The 21,768-nt window shown below is 34.8% G+C and overlaps 2 protein-coding genes across 2 annotated transcripts; one reads left to right on the forward strand and one right to left on the reverse strand.

Annotated features, from left to right (window-relative positions):
• Positions 1-287: 287 nt before the first annotated feature.
• Positions 288-7,246, reverse strand: LOC129260386 (large ribosomal subunit protein mL54-like). Its single transcript, XM_054898372.2, has 2 exons — positions 7,030-7,246; positions 288-2,918 (listed from the first exon to the last, which is right to left on the reverse strand). Exons 1-2 carry the CDS (start codon positions 7,244-7,246, stop codon positions 2,629-2,631), a joined length of 507 nt encoding a protein of 168 aa, XP_054754347.2. The 3' UTR covers positions 288-2,628.
• A 4,020-nt stretch (positions 7,247-11,266) lies between these two features.
• On the forward strand, positions 11,267-19,849 carry LOC129262258 (stabilizer of axonemal microtubules 2-like). The gene is made up of 4 exons (XM_054900347.2): positions 11,267-11,611; positions 14,665-14,841; positions 15,122-15,324; positions 15,559-19,849. Exons 1-4 carry the CDS (start codon positions 11,574-11,576, stop codon positions 16,557-16,559), a joined length of 1,419 nt encoding a protein of 472 aa, XP_054756322.2. The 5' UTR covers positions 11,267-11,573; the 3' UTR covers positions 16,560-19,849.
• The last annotated feature ends 1,919 nt before the right edge of the window (positions 19,850-21,768 follow it).

Genomic DNA, 21,768 nt, shown 5'->3' on the forward strand with positions numbered 1-21,768 from the left:
TCCATAGTCTCTGACTCCAGCAACACAATTTGATTACCAAATGGTCTTTATTACATCACAACAGTGTGATTCATTCAGAGACAATTTTACATGGAAACATCTGTGGCTGGATTAGGTTTAAATTTCCATTTATGTTCAAGCCGGAAATGTATCCCCACAAGGCCAGAATAAAAAAAACTTTTGCATTATTTCCCGGTTATTTGTTTACTGTTCTTTTATTAAGTAATAGTCAAGTAGGAAAAATATTCACAACCATAAATAAAATAATGACATGGCTCACGAGTGTATACAGTACATGTAAATCTCAAATTTATTGCAAGAACACACAGTGCAATCGTCCATTTGCACTCACTGATCATTCAACAAACTAGAAAAGCTGGAAGATTTTCACCTGCTTTAAATACTGTAATATTTCTTCTTTGAATTAACATTTAATCCAAGGAAAATCCAGGAAATCCCATTGGCCTGGGAACGATTTTTAAAGAGATGTTGTCGGTTTGGGGGGGGGGGGGAAGACTAGGCAAAAAAAAGAAACTCCAAAATAGTCATTTTGGTCAGAAAATTTTAACAAGCAAAAAAAAAATTAGTAGAATTTCTACATTTAGCATACCAAACCTGATTTCCAGGGGTGCTGCCTATGGTGTATAATATACACATCACTCCTAGGTTTTCAGCATAACCACTTCCCAAAGGCAAAGTAATACCAGTATAGAATCTAAAAAGGTGCTTGAAATGGGAGAACAGAGGATGAACTAGTACAGAGACTCACGAGACTTCCAAATACACCCTATTCACATTAAAGGAAGGTAACATGTATTTATCATACAAAGGCATTATACAATGTACATGTATGTATACTTCTGAATTGATAATTGAAAAAAAATTGAAATGTATACACTGGCATGACGGAAAAGTGGTGTCCATGCTTCAGGGAAAGTACTTACAATGTAACTGTCATTGCAAGATTCCAACATCTGTTCCCAAAAGAACAAACAAAATTGTGCCCCTCTTAACGACTGAACCCCGAATTTTTTTTTTCTTCAATACCCCAATAAAAAAAAACATTTGCCTTTACTTTCTTCCCCTCCCCCACCACCTTGAACAGCCTGGGGGCTGGGGCACATGTCCCCCTAGTCCAGGTTGGATGTTGATGTATAGAAGAGCTCTCTCTTTCCCAAAGCTAACATAGAGGGCCTCCTGGTTACCAATAACCAAGTGCAAAAAAGATAGGGGATTGGCACTTGGTTAGGGATTTGGAGTCACAAGGACCTCTGTGTTGGCTTTGGGAAAAAGAGCTTCCATACATCGACTTCCAATCTGGACTAATGCCTCCCTGCTCCCCACACACGCCCCCTAAACACGTCAAAGGAGGATAGTAAAAAAAAAACATGTTCAACATGGTAGTAATAATGATTGTGTGAAAATGCTGAACAAGATGCACATCTCAAGTGCAACCTCAACCAACAAAAAGAGGCATTCGTGATTGACATTCTGACTTTTCAAGTGCCTAAGTTTAGTGTCAACGCTTTCATGCCATCACAAAGATACTACAAGGGGAAGATCGGACACTTTGGCGATTTTTTTTTAAACGCTCGATAAATGCCCATGGGGAAGGGCGCCCACTAGCGTTGAGGAAGTAAGCCATTGCACATCAGCACACTGCTGTGTATTAAACATATGAGGAAAATGAGAGAGGGGATTTTGGAGAGGGCACAAGGGCAGCGCATGGGAATAATTCCACCTTTTATTACCCAGAAACCTCTGAAATATATTCATCTTTAATATAAAAAAATTTGAATAAAAAAATTTTAAATGTAAAAAATTGTATCGTCCCTTCACCATTTCTCTCGTATGTTTTGTACACAACTAGATCGCGATACGCAAAGGTAAAAAAAGCTGTAGGGCACTTTTCCAAAGCATTTCATTGCGCGCTCTATGTACTGTCCGATCTTCCCATTGTAGTATCTTTGGCCATCGTATGTACCCCAGGCCAGTATTCTGAAAATTGTTCTCTCATCTTGTTTCACTCGGCATATTGATCTGAAATGAGATATGCAATTAGCTTAAATTTGCACTACTGACTTTTGTGCTTGTCCATACACACACTTTAATAGGAAATTACACGTTCACCTTCAGTTGTTTTTATCAAAATATTGGAAAGTGATATATAGACGATAAATTCATTTTCAGAATGCTGGGACTTATATAAAAAAAATCATAAAATCTTTTGACCATGATTCTTCATCATTGATGATTGATGACTACATACAATTTAAAATAAAAATTCATGTATTTTCATATCATCACACACTAAAAATAATGGTGAATAGACAGTGACCTAATATCCTACATGGGCAGATGAACGAATCCACCTTCGTGAGTCAGTCACACATATGAATCTAAGTTTAGGGGGAAAGATGAACATTATGTGTGTTACAATACAAAGCAGGAAAGTAGAAGGGTCAAACTTTAGAAGTTTTTGAAAGACCCACTACGACTGGCCTGGTTCTCCACAGATCTTTGGAACTTCCCGAATCATTGTCAACGATAACAGAGCCTTTCGTACATCATGGTTCAGTAATTCAGTTACAGAGTCTCAAAACAATGGGCGCAGAAGTTGACAAGGTCCTAGAACTTCTTTCCTTTGGCAAGTCTATTGTTCCTTTTCATATGCATCTTCCTCAATCTCCTCCAATACTGTGGGGTATCTTGATCCAATTCGTCCAGAGGCTTGGCCTTTCCAGTGTTCAAAGACCACAACCAATCTGGGTATTCCTCATCTGCTTTCAGCTTGACATCTGTGCCTTCCTTAAAAAAATTTGAGCCTGCACAATGAGTGGCAAGGTACTTGGGGTCCGTGTTCACTTCAAGGATGTCGTACAGACGCTCAGCTTTAGCACCCTTGGCACCTCCTTTGGCTGTGAATAAAAGAGAGAATTTTTATAATTTGGTGTAAAACTCAGAATTAAAAGCAGTTAATAGGTGTGCTCGGTTCCTTTACAAACACACATAAAAGTATATGCTGTTCAGATCATAAATGAAACACACACTGTAATGTTTGTGATAGGGTATGTCATCGGGGGGGGGGGGGGGGAGGGTGTGTAAGGAGCTGTGGTAATAAGCAGTAAATGGAATAATGATGGTCTCAGGAATGAGAATATAGAGAAATTTATAGAGTGAGCAGAGTTCATAGGGCAGGAGTCAAGTAATATCATAATCATTGAATTGAAGAGAGAATTTTCAGTTTGGTGTAAAAAGGTGTGTTCGGTTCCTTTACAAATGCACATATATTCTGTTCAGATCATAAATGTAACACACACACTGTATGTTCATAGACTGTAATGTTTGTGAAAGGGTGTGTCATCGGGGGGGGGGGGGGGTGTCAAAGGAGCTGTGGTACTAAGCAGTACATGGAATGATGGTCTCAGGAAGGAGAATATTGAAAAAATACACAAATCACATCTATAAGGCTTTTGTTACACCAGGGCGCGACAAACCCGCTTGCCTGGGGCAAGTGAAATTGCCGTGCGGGCAAGCAATTTTCAAAGTCAATTGCTCGATCAAGCAAGTGCTTGTTTTAAAAATGAAAAAGATAAATTGACAGTAAAGTTTAATAATTTTTTGATAAATTGCAATTATCGGCCAATCATCTCTCATACAATGTCATACCAATCAAAAAACAGTGGAATTTTGTCTTTCTCTTCTTTATTTTGACTTTCACACATTTATTCATCTTCCCTTCTTTTCTTTTGTTTCTTTCTATATTCAATTCAAAGAATGACGGAAACCTTTTTATCTATTTTTATTCTCTCTCTCATCCTTCTTTTATTAGAGCTTACTTATATTTTTTATTATTTCCTTCATTTTCCCCTTCATTTTTTCTTTCTTTCTTCTCAATTCTTCTCTTTTCTTTCTCTCCTTCATTCTTTCGTTCACCCTCCCTTCCAATTCTGTATATTTTTTCACAAGTCTAACACTGTGTAGCCTTCTTTCTTGATCTTTATTTTGTCGATTGTCCTGTATTTCATTTTGTGAAATCTTGTCACCCTGGCCAGGACTCGGCTTCAACTTCAAACCAAATAAACAATGAGTCATCAGACTAAAACAGGCGACTTTTGTCGTCGTGATCGGCGACCAGAACAACTTGAACAAGAGTCAAGAAAAAGAAATGCCAAGGGCAGCGCCAGTAAATCAAGTTCAGCCAGGACAGAAAAGAATAATTAAGAGCAAAACAATTTTTCAAAAAAAATCGGGCAAGCAGTTTTTTCTATCGGGCAAGCAAATTTTTTTATCACTTGCCCGACAGGGCAAGTGATGATATATTTTTTTGTAGAGGCCTGGTTACACAATAGGCAACCACGATTACAACACACTTTTTTTGTCTTTAAGAAAAAGGGGTTCTGAAGCTTTACAAATCTCTTGCGATAATCACTTTTCATTTGTGGGTTATCATATTTTTAATTCCAAGTTTCTACTAGACCTACTCATGATTTCATGAATGAAAAGCAAATCCAGGCAACTCAACTCACAGATTAACAAAGTTTCTGAGCTACATGTATGTGCACGTTTGGCACACTTATGCAACAAACATGTAAATGTTGGACTATATTTACCTTTTTCTTCTACATTTGCACCCTTGAAAAACTTTCGGCTTTGCTTGTTATGATTGTGAGCCCCATGAAAATGAGATTAGGATTAGGAGTAAGATTCAAGTCTTATTTACTTTTATTTTTGGACAAGATATTTGGCACACTTACTCTTCAATCAAGGGTGGTAAGAATATTATAACTTCAAAAGAAAGAAATGCCTAGGGAAGCTAGGTAACTTAAGTTTGTTGAAATAGCAGAAAAATAATTTTAAAAATATTGATGAAGGTTTTACTTTGAGGAAAATCCATCCAAGATTGAAAAAGTTATTGAAATTTTTTTTTCATTTGCTTGGGACGCAATATAAGAGCAGTTGCCCATGTTATGTAATATAAATTGCATTTTTTTTTCAAATTCAATTTTTTAATGGTTCATGAAGATTCAATTTTTTTTTCTTTTAGCAGCGGATCATGAAATGATTTGTCTCTCTATATACAGTGAAGGGACAATAAAAATTAATAAAAGTTACATTTTCAATTTCTTTGAAAAAATAGTTTGCTTGATTAAGATCTATTTTTATCTTAGTTCATGATAGATCTAGTCATGGAAAGCTGCTCGTATATAAAGTTACGACGTCAAAATGTAATTCTTAAACTTGTTCAATCTTTGGATTTTCCTCAAAACTTTCACTAGATCTAGACGAGTAGAAGTACTCAGGTAGCCGGTAGATCTAGGTCTAATCGACTTTCTCTTCTATTACTTTTTTAAGATTAAAGGAGAATGAAACTCTTGGAGCAAGTTAGCTTTTGTGAAAGCAGAAAAATCAAAGAATAAGATCAACAAAACTTTGAGTAAAATAGGACTAGCAATAAAAGAGTTATGAGCATTTGAATGTCGAGATCACTAATGCTATGGAGATCCTCCCATTGGCAATGCGACCAAGATCTGTGATGTCACACACGTACAACTCTCCCATTTGGACACTGAAAATATACCCCAAAACATCTCTTTTTGCTCATTCTAATCATATGACAAACGATTCATCAATGATATAATGTTGTGAAACCTCTGTACTTGTCATCTCATAAAGAGAACACCTCACCTTGTGATAGACTCTATAAAAGTGAGAATATAAGTGAAATAAGTATTAAAGTAATGAGGGAGTTGTACGTGTGTGATATCACAGATCTTGGTCGCATTGCCCATGGGAGGATCTACATGGCACTAGTGATCTCAATATTCGAATGCTCATAACTTTCTTATTATTCATTCAATCTTCCTCAAACTTTCGACAATATGTTTCTTTGATTTTTCTCTTTGATATGGATTCAGCTGGTTTCAAGGGTTTCATTCTCCTTTAAGTTTTGTCATCATGGAATAGATCTAGTGAACTTCCCTCTATAAATGTTAATCTCATCTTGATTCTTGCCTTGGCTTGGGCCTAGACCTAAAGCTTCGGTCTCTGTTAAATTGGTTGTTCCGCTGAACTCCACTCACCAAATACAGAGACCGAAATTCTCACTCGATCTGTACTACAGGGACTCAATGGCCATTAGCCCATATGTTTATGTATTAAGTTCGGACAAACCAAGGAAGTGGGAGGTGCGCGACAGCCGAAGTAAATCACTATTTTTGTCCTTTTAAGTTTATTTTTTACCCGTTTTGGTGCATTTCAGGCCAAAACGGAATAATAATCTTTATTTTTGTCCAGTTCTATTAAAGTATTATGAAATAAGGACAATTTAAATCGATGAGCCCCGTCGGGAGGATTTTGCATTGTTACCCCCTGCTAATGGCGGCTGCATGGTCGCGAGCCGTGTACGAGAAATTAAAAATAAAAATTAAATGTTAAAAAACTCGTCGAAACAGACGGCTGCAGCTGCCTAACGTTAGCCTTGCCCTTACCTGGCTAGCTATCGATCTTGCTTAGCAGCTTACAAACAACCGATTATGCACTTAAGCCGGGTTCATTACAAGCCGCCGCGCACAGAAAAATCAAGCCATAGAAGTCGTGTGATGTGGACACCAGAAGTGGGATCGCAGCACGCGCGACCCACTACTTAGAAATCCACTGCCAAACGCGGTTCATGGTGCGAGGTTCTTTTTTTATTTTAAGTTTTAACCTCGCAATACATGCGAGTGCCGATTATGAAACAATTAAAAAAAACGGTACTATCATCTGTACGTTAACTGTATAAAATAAACATCAGTCCGAGTCATATCTGATTGTTTATAGTTATACATGTAAAAAATCAATTACACACACAAACATACACGCGATTCGCGTGACCTGCGACAAGTTCATGTACAATCCAGATACAACGCAACACGAAAACGTGATAATTGTTATTCCTTTGCGTGCAAACCGTTCGCGGATCGCGCCGGTGAAGACGTCGCCACCCGGTCCCATGCACAAAATAATTTAGCTTGGATGTAATTTTACCTGCTTTCTTTGCATATCCTACGCATGGAATATATATCGGTGAAATATCTCCAAGTGAGGTTGGAAAACGATTCAGAACTTCATACTTCAAGCCTCCTTTACTAAATAAAGAAGCACAGTTGCGACACAGAAATGCAGCCATTTCGTGACGGATCGATCTCGAGTTGCATTGAGAAATGGTGTTCACGAAGGAAAAATCACCTGGAAATATCTGCATGCCTGCGCCTGGCCAGCTGCAGCTCCTGCTATAGCTGGCCTTCCAGTCACCGCCCCTCCTTCCCAGAAGAAAATGTCTTTTGGTCCTTTGCCTTTCCTTGCTAGTCATAATTTTATACAAATTAGTTTTAGTTAATTTGTTTATGGTACATGTACATAGTTTCTACACTGGGGTTTGGAGTACGGGCCTATTTTTTAAAGGGATGCTCCAGGCTGAAAAAAGTGAAATTCACTAGAGCAAAAAAAATGCTGAAAAGGCGTTCTTTCAATAAAGTTCAAAGATAACAAATAACGAAGTTATTTAATTCTAAAGATTTGCTTTATCTAGGTTAAACATTTCTAGGTATGTCTTTATGAATTTTTATTTTTGGCTGATGGTATATGTCACATGCCTACTTTCCCATTTCTTATGTTATTCATCATTGTTTAATTTTTTCATAAATGTGTAGAGTTTGTCTCCATTATTATGAAATTAAGTTGCAGCAAAAAACAACTAATGCACTCAATCAGTTATAAATCAATTTTTTCAAGTTCTGGCAGATAAATTTTGAATAACCTAATTTCATATAATATAATTATCAAAAGAACAAGTGGGGATATTACATCATCAGCCCACCTGATGAATATTCATGAAGACATGCCTAGAACTGCATGTTTTGGGAGAATGTAAATCTTTAAAATGACTTCGTTATTTTTTATCCGATTTTGATCAAACTTTCAGCATTTTGCTTTATGAAATTTACTTTATTTATTGAGATATAAATACCCAGAAGGAAAAACCAGTAAGACCAGTAAATTTTTTTACTGGTTTCCAGTAGAATTTTACTGGTTTCCAGTATATTTTTACTGGGCCAGTTGATTTTTAACTGGACCAGTAAAAATAAACTGGAGACCAGTTCCAACAATTGCATTTCAGTTGAAGCAATTAGTAATACCAGTTTAATTGTTTTTCATCAAACTGGTGTTTCTGGTCCAATAAATGGTTTCCAGTAGATTTTTTACTGGTTTCCAGTATATGTTTACTGGACCAGTTGATTTTTAACTGGACCAGTAAAAATAAACTGGAGACCAGTTCCAACAATTGCATTTCAGTTGAAGCAATTAGTAATACCAGTTAAATTGTTTTTCATCAAACTGGTGTTTCTGGTCCAATAAATGGTTTCCAGTAGATTTTACTGGTTTCCAGTATATGTTTACTGGACCAGTTGATTTTTAACTGGACCAGTAAAAATCAACTGGAGACCAGTTCAAACAATTGCATTCCAGTTGAAGCAAAGTAGTAATACCAGTTAAATTGTTTTTCATCAAACTGGTGTTACTGGTCCAATAAATAATGACTTTATTTCAAGTCAGATCATTTGACGAATTATGGAAAATGAATCTTGCAATTCAGAGAAAGTTATTATCGCTATCATTTTTATCATCATTCTTCTTATAATTATCATAGTTATTATGATTATTATGATCATTGTTGTCATCATTCTTATTACTGTTATCATTGTTATCGATATTGTAATAATTATTATTAATATTATCATAATTATCAAGTATTAACATTATCATTAAAATAATTATTTCCCTTTAATTATGATTAAGATCAAAGCAAGATATATTCCTCTGATATAGTCAACTGGTCTAAAGTAATTCATTGTTTGAAATTGAACTGGTCAAGACCAGTAATACCAGTAATTCTGATGATGCTGATCACGTGGTTTACCTCATTTGCATATTTCCTATTTTAAAAAGAAAAATCAGGATTTAGAATGGAATATCCTTGCAATGGCACTCATTGTTGTTTAAAAACTTTCCAAATAAGTGTGTGAACTAATTCACAATGGAAATGTGTAATTTCATTTATCACATTTAAAATAACAGCAGAAAGATTAATTTACTAACCATCTTTTCCATCACATTTCACTGACCATGGTATATAACAAACCAAATGCATGTAATAAATTGATCCAGTAAGACCAGTAAGAGGACCAGTTCGACCAGTTCGAGGACCAGTCAGACCAGTAGAAAATACCAGTATAAAGACCAGCTTGAATTGGATACCAGTATGAAGACCAGTGAGACCAGTAACAACCACCAGAAACAAGACCAGTATAAAATTCCAGTATAATTCAAGACCAGTTTAATTTTTAACTGGACCAGTAAAATTTTAACTGGACCAGTATGACCAGTTAGACCAGTAAACCGATGTTCCAATTTCCAGAGTTACCAGTTATATACTGGTAAATAATACTGGTCTAACTGGTCCAATGGAACTGGTTTTTCCTTCTGGGTATCTTCAGCCCGGAACATCCCGGCCTTTAATACAAAGCCTGCAGTGAAACCTAAAATTTTTTAAGCACTTCAATTATTCCGAACTTTCAAATAGATATTTCATTTAGACCTACTGTACACCATGAACAGATTTTCTGAATGAAATATTCGTCATTTAAGGCTGCAGGTGCACATCGAGAATATGTATATGATAAATTCAGATTACTCCAAATATTCTCAATAACGTCAGCCTCGCCTTCATCGGGAAAAATATACAGCGGGTTTTTTTTTTATTCTTTCTTTTCTTTTCTTTTCTTTTTTATTCAAAAATTAATGTAGAGTTAAAACTCTTCCTTTTGACGGCATAGGTATTTTTATATTCGTGGTGTGTGAAGTAGGAAAGTTTATTTGGGTGAAAAAAAATAAGTCGCCTGATAGGCTGATACTGAAATTAGAAAATATTTTGCGAAGTCCGGGCGTGCAGTGACTGAGCGAGATTTTTTTTAGTTTAAATTGGTAAAGAGAGCACTCAGTGGCGAATCCAGGTAAGGGCACATTCGGCCCGTGCCCCCCCCCCCCTTGAAAGGCACATCAAATATGTAGGGGAATAAGTACTTCATTCGCAAGTGAGGACCATTTTTAATTTTATTTATTTATTTATTTTATTTTTATTTTTTTCTGCTTGCCCAACTTTTGCTGGAACAAAATTACCTCGATTTTTTTAAAGAGCAATCCTTGTTTCCTGAGGAGCTAATGTCCCCAAAATACATGTGGAGAACCTCTCCTGATTATATATAATCACAGACTATAAGAGAAGTGAAGTTAGGAATACGTTTTCACACGCGGGCTATCAAGAAGGGAAGTTAATAGAATGGATAGCCATAGTAAGTTTTAGGCTCCTATTTTCTGGCTATTTGAAATTACCTCCCAGGGAAATTGCCTATTTCCTATATATTGTCTCAAGTTGAGACAATTAGTCCATTTTCAATTTAGGCCTATAGGCCTAAATATCACTCATGCACAAGTCACGTTGTTTTATTAAATTAAATGAAATCAATTATTTTTCAAATCAATCAATAAAATCGAAATGGTTATTTCAAGAAATTTGGAGCAGAGAGAGAATGATATCTCTTCTAAATCACAATAAGCACTTTCATACTTTGATTATTAAGTATAGACCTGTATAATTTCAAACCTATGTGCGATTCCTTTATTTCGTTTTAATTTTACGAAATATCTTTTGATAAAATTAATGGTCATACAGGTACCTAGCCTGAGGTCGCACCCCCCCCCCTTTCACTGAAAAAGGGGTAAGCTAAAAGGAAAAAAAACGATAAAAAATAAGGATGAGGAGAAGGAGGAGGAAAGGGGAAGAGGAGATGAAGTATAGAATTGTGAAGCTAAAATTTGGAAAAATGAAGAAAATATCGCGCTCTTTGAAGACACCATAATTTTGATTGAGTAGGTAGGATGGATGATACCATTTAGGTTCATGTTTTTATAGCACAGTTCGGTGATACAAACAATTCGCTTTATTATGTTTTATTCAAATAGTTATTAATTATGCAATGTAATGATAACATGATTTTTAGGGTCCATATATGCTAGGAAAATGTATTATCTCTTTATTTTTTTCACTTTTATCCTCAGAATTCTTCTGGAAACGTTATCCCTCAGCGACGTTAGTCTTGCTCCCCCGTAAAATAATGTAGCTGACTTCCGAAGGTCAGTTCAACAACAACAATGAGGTCAATTCACCTGCTATGTTTTGATGGTGATGTACTGTGTACGCAGACGATCGAGCCGATCGTAGGTGTTGGCCTGACAACGTGCTAAACAACGCCAGCCGAATTTCCCTCGCTACGGCCGAATCTCATCCACTGTGGTGCAGTAGGCCTTTAATAATACCGCACATTCATTACAACTAAACTTGACTTTCATCCATGTTAGGAATCTTGTCGTAAAAAGGATAAACTCTGTCTCTGAGGAAATAATATACGAAAAATTCACTCGACAACAGGGTGAATTTCGAACCAGATTTTGGATATACTTTTACTCCGAAAATGACGAAGCGTTGTATATGCGAGATCTGCACGTGCGGGTAAATATGAAATATTTTCTCATCGTTCTTTTCTCCCCAGGGAGTGTTATGAATTATTTTGATGAATTTGCTCTTTTAATGTGTTGTACATGCATACAGGCCTATACCTTCTTATGTTATCCAGTATGTTTAAAGCCTCCGATCTAACCTTGTCTTTGGAAGAATATGTCATATCTAAATTATTATTTATGAGCTTGCGAAATTTTCGTCTATATAATATGATTATATATAGTCCTACATGTGTGAATATCCACTAAAGTAATTTGTATATAGTATTATAGTTTTGTCGTTCCTTTACAATTGAAAGTATTACTGATTTCAGGTGTATATTATTTTTCCTTTTTGTCACTGCATGGAAGGTTCTTACTCTTAGCTACAAAATTCAATGTCGTTAAAAAAAGTTGTGAACATAAATTATGGAGCCAATAATAAACTTGTTTTAAAGAAAATTAATATTGAAATTTATATACACCCTAACTCTTTTCAAGGACAGAGATAAATTTCTCTGGAGATAAATTAAAGGATTATTTATATTTTATTGCCTATATTGTCTTGAGAAACTCGAAGTCAACAACCGACCTGCTGATATAACCGCTGATCGAATATCGGGGGCCTGATCGTGGGAAGAAAAACTTGAGACAAGAGATGAGATGAATAATGTTATTATCACTTGTGAAAGTTTTGATGGAATTTCAAAGAGCATGTAGATCCACTAGTGTGTAGATCACTTCATTATTATTGTCTGAATTGACTAGAAATGCCATGGCCATGTTTGCGTTCAATCCAATTTCTGTTACGTTACCTTGAGTCGGGCTTGAGCTATTGTTCTCAATAACTTTCTCTGCACATAGCTTTCTTTAAGTTGGCTCAACAAAGGACTGCCAAACAATATAGAATTACTATTGATTTGAAGACTCGGGTTTCTATTGTGCATTGATTACTTTCGCAACCACTTTTCAGTGCAAAGATTAAATGGCTCTTGTTTGAATAGGCGCTCTACAGCCTGTCTGTACTCAGCAAAGGTATTTAAATGATCTCTTTATAAATAGATGATAAATAGTCTGTCATTTCTTAAGTGGCTTATTGCCAGAAAAAGTCTTTGATGCCTTTGTTGTCCGCAATTTTGTTCATTTTTTTGTTTCTCAAAAATTAAGTCCAGTTTACTTTAACATGAGACTAATCTCCAAAATTTAGTGTTTTGGAAATTTGAGGATATTGCTGACTGTGTTGACCCCCTCCCCCTTAAAAAAAATGATAATACCTAGGCTATACATGTAGTAATAAAGATTAGAAAAATAATAACCATATCAATGAATAATAAATAATGTGTATACTGCTATTATGATGATGATGGTATAGTGATGGCAATAATAATATAAAAAGAACATGATGATGCTGTGATGATAATGATAATGTGGTATCATATTGCTTTTCAATGAAGGGATTCTTTTGTTCCCTCCCATTGTTCAAAATGTAGATACACTGCTGTTACAGCATAGGCCCATTGTTCCCCATACAGTCGATTCCCACCATAGCATTTAGGCAGGTTGTTATCAATAACGTTACTATAGGCGATAGTAATAGATGATAATAATCTATAAAAAAAAGTACAAATTTACACATGTGTGTATTGTCTAAAGTATTGCAAAAATGTGTTTACAAATAAAATAATATAAACTTATCAAACATACTTGTATCGAAGACCTATGATTTTGTTTTCTTCAAATATCCATTTCCCATTTACAGATTTTTTTTTATTGAATCCTTTGACTTTATTTTTTGTTTTTGTCCAGAAAAACATAGCTCCTTTTGTCCGAGGATAAAAATGCATTGAGTTTTCATTGAATGATTCATTACCAAAAAGTTATATTTGAAAAGGAATCATTTAATAATTTTCATGCACAAAATCATGATAAGAATATTTTTTATTTGCTTAGGACTTAACAATGTGAAAGGGATATATGTTTGAAGTTGTAAGAAGCAATTAACTCGGCTGATCAAACAATATTCAGTATAGCGTGGCAATGCGGTCGAACAGTCAAGGCCTAGAAAACCAATAGCATCACCATAGTGACCAGAGTAAACAAATTTAATGGGAGGTAGATTTCTTCCAAGAGTAGATGTCTGTTTGTTCATGGGGATGAAAGGGAGATAAATTATATTGGCAAATACTACAGGTATATGTGGTTTATATTTGATATTGGAAATACAAGGATGTGACATTGTGGGATATATGCATATTATTGCGAGATGAAAGTCGGACCACTAAACTCTCTTGATAGACATACATGTATCAATTACCAATGAAGGTTAATAAATTTTTTTCATTGTTAATGTATAATAATGGTGATGAAACTGATGATGTTGATGACAATGATTGGTGACAGTAATAATGATACTAATGATTATAACAAGAATGATAATTATACATTTAATATCTGGGGGCACACATTGAATAATGAATACTCTGTAGATTTTGCATTTCTGCCTTTTTGTTTTTGTAAATATAAATTAGACTGCCCTCTGCCATAAATTTGTTTTAGTTTCTACAAATAAGGGGATGTATTCATATATGAAAAAGAATAAGAATATCTTAGTAAAAAATACAAATGAAAATAAATATGGAGAATTATTTAAAGATTCTAAAATAAAGAATGGGGAAAAAGGAAGAAGGATTTTAAGTAAGACATTACAAAAAGGATTCAATTATTAAAGTTAATGCAAATAGCAGCAATGAATGTTTGACTAAAGCAAAATCAAGCTAAAAATTAGGAAAGGAAGGATAGATAATCATGATGGTTAATAATAATGATGATAATGATAATTAAGTAATAAACATAACAATGAGATGTGATATCAGAAATATTGTAATGTAATGTTTTACAGTGCTTTCCTGTGAAAACATTAGCCCATTCAATAGAGACAATTCAAAACCACTTCCCAGCCTTGTAATGTTTCTTCCATACATGTAGATTCCTTTTGCAGCATCCATTGTTTCCATGGCATTGATGTTGTACTATATCTTCTTCCTTTTCCCTCCTCTCTCCATCTAGACGACATCGCTGTCCCCATCGGCCAAAGGGTCCTCAGAAGGCCAATGGACCCTGCACCATCTCTGAATACTCCAACAAGTACAAAGCATATCCAGGCAATGGAATGCGGGAAAATTTCAAGCCCAAGCCCCAAATGTTGAAGAGTGGCGATCCTATATCCGATGCGACAACAAACAGGTAAGGGTTTATTCTTATTTTACTATGCACATCAAGTAAGTGTTGTGATAATTACGATATTGTTACTATTGCCTTCTTAGTAAGAATCTTGTATGAAAAGTTGTGAAAATGGTACAATTTCATGTATTATGTACATGTTTTCACCTACAGTTGATTTGGGAAAATGCACATCCTGGCACATGCTTGCTTAACTTCCGATTTTACTAACTTGTGTAAAATGTATATTCTTTTTTAATATTTCTTCCCTTTTATTACGTTTTCATTTTCTATATTACTTCAGGCTTGATTATATCCCGCATGAAGTTGAAAGACCGGCCATGCATGTCCCAGAACAGTTCAAACCAAAAGAGGGTGACATAGACCACCTGACGTCCTACACTAAAGACTACCCTCATCGGAAAGCACAACCTGCCAAGAGTTACCGTGGCAACCAAACTAGGGCTGTATCTCCTGGTGCATTTAAGGGAACCCCAACATATGTTGGTAAGTTTGTGTGCCTTTAATAAAGTTGACTAAAGTTGATGCTTGTAAGATATCATTTGTTGATGAATCTGCTATAAAGACAACTTTATTATTCCACTAAGAAAGAAACATGATTTCAATGACTAGACTTTTATCAGACAACCTTATTAAACTGGACATATATATATATATATATATAGGATGCTTGTGTCAAAAGTCATTTTGGTAATCAATATTTTTGTCTTCATACCACAGATGACTACAGGAAGTGGAATCTTCCTCAAAAGGAACAGCTGAAGGATCATCATGCTTACATCCCACCCAATGCAGCTTTCGACGGTCTCTCTACATTCACCAGGGACTTTCCTGCTAAAAGGGCAGCAATGAGACACAGTATGAAACCAAATGATGAGGCAAAGGTATCAACTACTCCATTTGATGACAAGACATCGCATCGCATGACATACATCCCTCATGCAGCACAACCCAAGTTCGTTCCTGCCAAGCCCCAGTATAAGAAGAATCCTCACAAGTTCGAAGGCTTGTCGACTTTCCAGAGGGACTTTAACGCGAAGCAGGGGTACGTCCCAGAAAGCTGCAAACCAAGCAACACACCATTAAGGTCTGATCAGCCATTTGATGACAACACTACATTTAGGCAGTCCTACCAGAAGTGGGATCTGGCACGTCCTTACCAACATGTCCCCGAGGCATGGGTGAAACCTGGTGGCCAAATAGACTTGAACACCACACATAACCTTGCATTCCCGGCACACAAGGTCCAACCCGCCCTCCCGGTCCGCCCACACTCTGGCCGTCACGGACAAAATGTCCCCTTCGATGACAGAACCCAGTACAATCAAGACTTTAAGAAATGGAATAGCGTACCAACAAGGCGAGGAGACCCAAGTCAGCGGCCGTACGAGAGACCATCGGTTCCATTTGAGGGTATGTCTCACTACCAGACAAACTACCTGGCAAAACATGCACATCCAGCAAAGAGCATGGCTCCTGACAACGTTGCAAATTTAAGCTCAGAGCCCTTTGATGACCGTACCAACTACAAGGCTGAGTACATCCCCAAGGAGTTCTCTCCGTGTCCAGCAGTAGACCTGAATAAGAGCGGATTCCATTATGCCGATGTCGATAATAGGGGTCATCAGATTTGGTTGAAGAATCAAACCAATGGATCCATGCAGACAATGCAGAAAACACCACCCCAGCAACTCAATATCGATCAGCCAACGCTTGCATGAGGCTTGTGCTGAAAGCTATATAATGAGAAGTTCATGTATAAATAGTAACATAATATTTTACTGTATCATAACATGATTTCATGTTGCCAAAGCTTCTACAGACTTAAAGTCCAAGTAAATATTATAAAATAAATTTTGTATATAAAGAATGTATATTGCAGAGAGATACAAAAATATCAACAAGTTGGAAAGTGTGTTCCAAATGAGTTGGAGCTATACATGTGTGTAACAATGAAGCTAGTTGACATTGGCATGATATATAAATAATGAAACAAAGTAATGAAGAAAATATAACAATTGTCAAAATACAAATAGACTTGAATGGCTTGTCATCGATCAACATATCAGCAGTATGCATTTCAAATAGTTACTAAATATGAAAATAATTTATCTTATTGAATTTCTTTTAATAAAAAGTTGAAGTATATTTATACCAATATTACAACTTCATATAAAATCTGGTAGCTGTAGAGAAACTTAAAATAAAGCTGCGACCAGTATTAGGATACTCATGATATATTCATAATTCTTCATACACATACATTTAAAGCATAGATAAAGGTTCATTCTTAATCAGTCATTTGTTGCTATGTCAACAAATAATATCTTTTGATGTTTAATTTCACCTGTTAGTTATATTTAGACATTGATACCTAAACTGAGACAATCACAGCACGGAGACAACACTTTGATTTGTAATCAATAATTGAGTGATGACAAAGTACTTGTATGTGACATCTCCAGGGATAATAATGTGTTTGGCTTGTTACTAAGGAAGGTGTGATGAATAGGATGGAACCCACAGAAAGCTTGCCTCAGTGGGGGATGTCAAGTACTATTATGGATCCCTAAAATAGCTCAGTGCATTGTATTAATATTACCCAGGATTTGATTTTTGTTCCAAATGTTTGGGTTCTTGCTTAGGAGAGTACTGTACATGTATTTCTACCAGATGAAATTTATAAGTACTTCAAAGCATTGTCAGTGAAACATCTTCAGTTATAACTCAACCTTGTGAATTTGCTAAATGGAATGTCGGAGTATGTGAATAATGTAAACTCACCTGTATTTAAGTGAGTTTGAAAATCCTAATAATGTATTGACTGTGGCTGTTATATATCTTGAATTTGTAGGAATAATTCTGGTTATTTACATGTAACTAGTGGATGATGTAACTGAACACTGCATACTTTTAAGAACCTTGGCCCTATAAAAATATCTGTATAAATTACAATGAAATTCCTCTCAATTACACAGAGTATTCAAATAAATCGTATAATTTCGTATCACATCTTGTATCACATATCTTGTCAAGTATGCACTTTACAAAGATACAAAGTTCAATCATGTATATTTGAGGAAATTGTCTGATAAAACACAAATACAAATGCTTTATCACCATATACCAAGTGTGAAGTACATGTTTTTCAATTGATTGATTTGTTTATACCTAGAAAGAAATCAATCTGTGATGTCAAACACTTTTGAGATATAACACTGATAACACCATATGCGGCACTGGCTACATGGGGTTTGTGCACACTCGTCCAAAACCACTTGGTCTAGTTTCCAGATTGAATCGAATTGAGATACATGTATCTAGATCTTCATGAGGTTTCAAACTTTCCTTGGTCCAAATTCCATTATCAGGCTTTAACATCACTTGGTTTGATCTAATTACTATTTGAAAATTAGCACATATATATATATATATATGCTAAAGAGTCAAATATAAATGTCCTGAATGGCCTAAGCCTACTCTAAAAATTAAACAGATTATGCATGTATGTAGACCAAATTGAAGTCAACCACATGGACTTTATACTGAACAGTTAATTAGACCAAATGGTTACTGACCAAACAATGAACTGTGCCATCTGCAGGGTACAATTAGTCTTCTCAGGAAGGAGGGAAATCTTATTTTCTTCAATATAAAAAAAAAATTGTAATTTTTTTTATTTTACTCAGAATTTAAGGATTACTTTCTTGTAAGCATATTGTATCACGAGAATTTTGAAATAGATTTACAAACAAGGCTGAGTTTAGCACTGTAATAGTACACTGTATGTACATTTTCTATCTTCTATAAAATTATTTTAATCAATGATAAGCTTCAAACTACTGAAATAGTGCAATTTTGTCAATGATTCTTGCATTTGTATATTGATGAAAATCTTAGGAATATTCCCCATATTGAAATCACATCTATTATAAATTTTCCTCTGCATTTTGTACTTGTAAATAAAGAAACTAGTCTGAAATGTATTTTCCTTGCTGTGTATTTACCTGTACAATGCTGTATATTTTAAAGATGCCTCGAGGCATAAAAAGAAATGAACATAGAAGAGTTTAAGTGGTCTATATTGACTATCTGTCATTTTGGGGTCAATAATTAGATTGAAATTCTCCATGGCACATGTAAAGTATATGTAAATGTAGATTAGCAAGCACTTATGTTTCTATTCCATTTCTCATAATTATCTATTTCTTCCATCCTCATCAGCTCTTAAAGGACAAGACCACCCAGAAAAAGGGGATTTGAATCAATAAAGAACAATCAAACAAGCCTTACGCTGAAAATTTCATCAAAATCAGATGTAAAATAAGAAAGTTATGCCATTTCAAAGTTTCGCATATTTTTCACATAACAGAACTTTATATGCACAACTCAGTGATATGCAAATGAAAGAGTCGATGATGTCCCTCGATCACTATCTCTTTTGTTTTTCATTGCTTGAATTATACAACATTTCATTTTTTACAAATTGACCTTGAGGACCAAAAGGGGGACCAACTTGACTGAACCATAAAATGTTCAAATAATGGTAATTCCAAATGTTCAGGGAGGAATAAAACTTTGTTTTATATGACAATGAGAAAATAAGAATATTTCATTTGATAAAATACAAAGGAAATAGTGAGTGGGTGACGTCATCAGTCCCCTCATTTGCATATTGATCAGGATGTGCATATACATTAACTGTTTTGTGAAATTAAACAAAACTTAAAAATGTCACAACTCTCTTATTTTACATCAGATTTTTGATGAAATTTTCATTGTTATGCTTGTTGGATTTTTCTCTTTTTATTCAAATAAACTTTATGCTTTGGTGGACTTGTCCTTTAAAGATCTCATCTTTATCTTTGATAGGCTGACTTTAATCACTATATTCAAATCAATATGAGTAACCAAACATTCAATTTAAGTCAAATGTATATCATGCTTGTATCATATGATTAAATTATGAAATAAAGAGTAGAATTATGATCAATGCCAATTGAAATTCCAAGCGATTCGTTGTATTTGTTATTTTTTTGTTTTTTACATTTGTTCTTCCTGTTGTTGTTGTTTTAAGGATGCCTGGTGTAATCCCAAATCAGTCAAGTATATAACATAACTTTCACCTGATAACTTTTTAAACTTCTAATATATACATGTACATGTACAGGTATGTCTAGAATAATAAGAAATACATCCTGTGTGAATGATGCCAATTTGAAGGACAAAAGCTGAAAAATAATGCTTCAAATAATAATTTTTTCCCAATAAATGAAAGCAATACCCTATTCCTAACACTGACATCTTGTGATCAAAAATAATAAAGCATTAACCAAAATACAGACATACATGTACATGTATCAAAGGAAAGATTTGATTAAAGGAAAATGAAACCCTTGAAACGGGAAAGCTTGTGCAAAAACAGGAAAATCAAAGAAACAGATAAACGAAAGATTGAGAAAAATTGAATGAATAATAAGAAAGTTATGTGCATTTGAAGTTTAGATCATTATTGTAATGTAGATCCTCTCTTTGGCAATGCGACAAAGATGTGTGACATCACATGTGAACGACTTTCCCCATTACTTTTCTATATATTTCGCTTAAAATGCCTCTTTTATCACATCTATCAGAAGATCATGTATTCTTTCTATTTAGAGCATGTAATACAGATTTCAAATACATTATGGACAAAGAGTTTGTATCACCCGAAGAAAGTTTAGGTATCAATGTCTAAATATAACTAACAGGTGAAATTAAACATCAAAAGATATTATTTGTTGACATAGCAACAAATGACTGATTAAGAATGAACCTTTATCTGTGCTTTAAATGTATGTGTATGAAGAAAAAATTGTTCACATGCGATGCGACATCACAAATATTTGTCGCATTGCCAAGGGGATGTCCATAGCATTAGTGATTGCTATATTCAAATGCTCGTAACTTTTTCATTATTTGTCCAATTTTTCTCAAACTTGCTTTGATCTTATTCTTTGATTTTTCTGTTTCCACAAAGCCAACTTGTTCCAAAGGTTTCATTCCCCTCCAATAAAGTCTATTCTAATTTTGGTACTGTATATTCCCCCAAAGTGCGAACTATCACAATTCCAATTCATTGCTATGGTTATTTACCATTTGATGAAATTGTTAATGTTTAGCTTCTTTAATTTAACACAAATGGTTCAATTCAGGACATCAGGCTGGACTAGTCACTACCTATTTTTGTTAATATTTTACTTGCTCATAATTTAAACTTTCTATAGATAGTTGAATTGTATGAATGCACAAAATTGCACTATTCATGTGCAAAGTGTTAACAAAAATAAATGTTACAAGAAAATGTGACTAAAATTTTGATCAATAATTGCACTAGCTTTAGCTAGAGCAAGTAAAATAAGAGTGTGAATGAGATTGTTTGTAGTGACTGTCATGAATACATTTAAGATTAGGGGCGGGCCCTTTCAAATTCTTCTTGTAGGTTATGCACTGCTTCACAAACAACTAAAATATGAAGAATCTTAAATTTCCCTGTTTAAAGATGAGAGGGCTACATGTATAACCCTTATCATGATCTGATTTTTTTTCTTTTTTTTTTATTCAGATGCTTGTTAAAGGAGAATGAAACCTTTGGAACAAGATAGCTTGTGTGAAAACAGAAAAATCAAAGAAACAGATCAACAAAAGTTTGAGAAAAATTTGATAAATTACGAGAAAGTTATGAGCATTTGAATATTGCGATCACTATTGCTATGGACATCCTTATATTGGCAATGCGACAAAGATGTGTGATGTCACTAGTGAACAACTCTCCCCATTACTTTAGTATATATTTCACTTAAACTGCCTCTTTTATCACATCCATCAGTAGATCATGTGTTCTTTCTATAGGAGGGCATGTAATACAGATTTTTTTTTAAATACATCATG

Source organism: Lytechinus pictus, chromosome 5, assembly GCF_037042905.1.
Source record: "Lytechinus pictus isolate F3 Inbred chromosome 5, Lp3.0, whole genome shotgun sequence".
NCBI lineage: Eukaryota > Metazoa > Echinodermata > Echinoidea > Temnopleuroida > Toxopneustidae > Lytechinus > Lytechinus pictus.

Excerpts from the sequence above, each read along its gene's own strand:
- LOC129260386 (XM_054898372.2), bottom strand. The coding sequence starts at position 7,246 with ATGCAGATATTTCCAGGTGATTTTTCCTTCGTGAACACCATTTCTCAA. Across the intron at positions 2,919-7,029 it reads AGGATATGCAAAGAAAGCAG|CCAAAGGAGGTGCCAAGGGT; the intron begins GTAAAATTACAT and ends TTTTATTCACAG.
- LOC129262258 (XM_054900347.2), top strand. The coding sequence starts at position 11,574 with ATGACGAAGCGTTGTATATGCGAGATCTGCACGTGCGG. Across the intron at positions 14,842-15,121 it reads TCCGATGCGACAACAAACAG|GCTTGATTATATCCCGCATG; the intron begins GTAAGGGTTTAT and ends ATATTACTTCAG. Across the intron at positions 15,325-15,558 it reads GGGAACCCCAACATATGTTG|ATGACTACAGGAAGTGGAAT; the intron begins GTAAGTTTGTGT and ends TTCATACCACAG.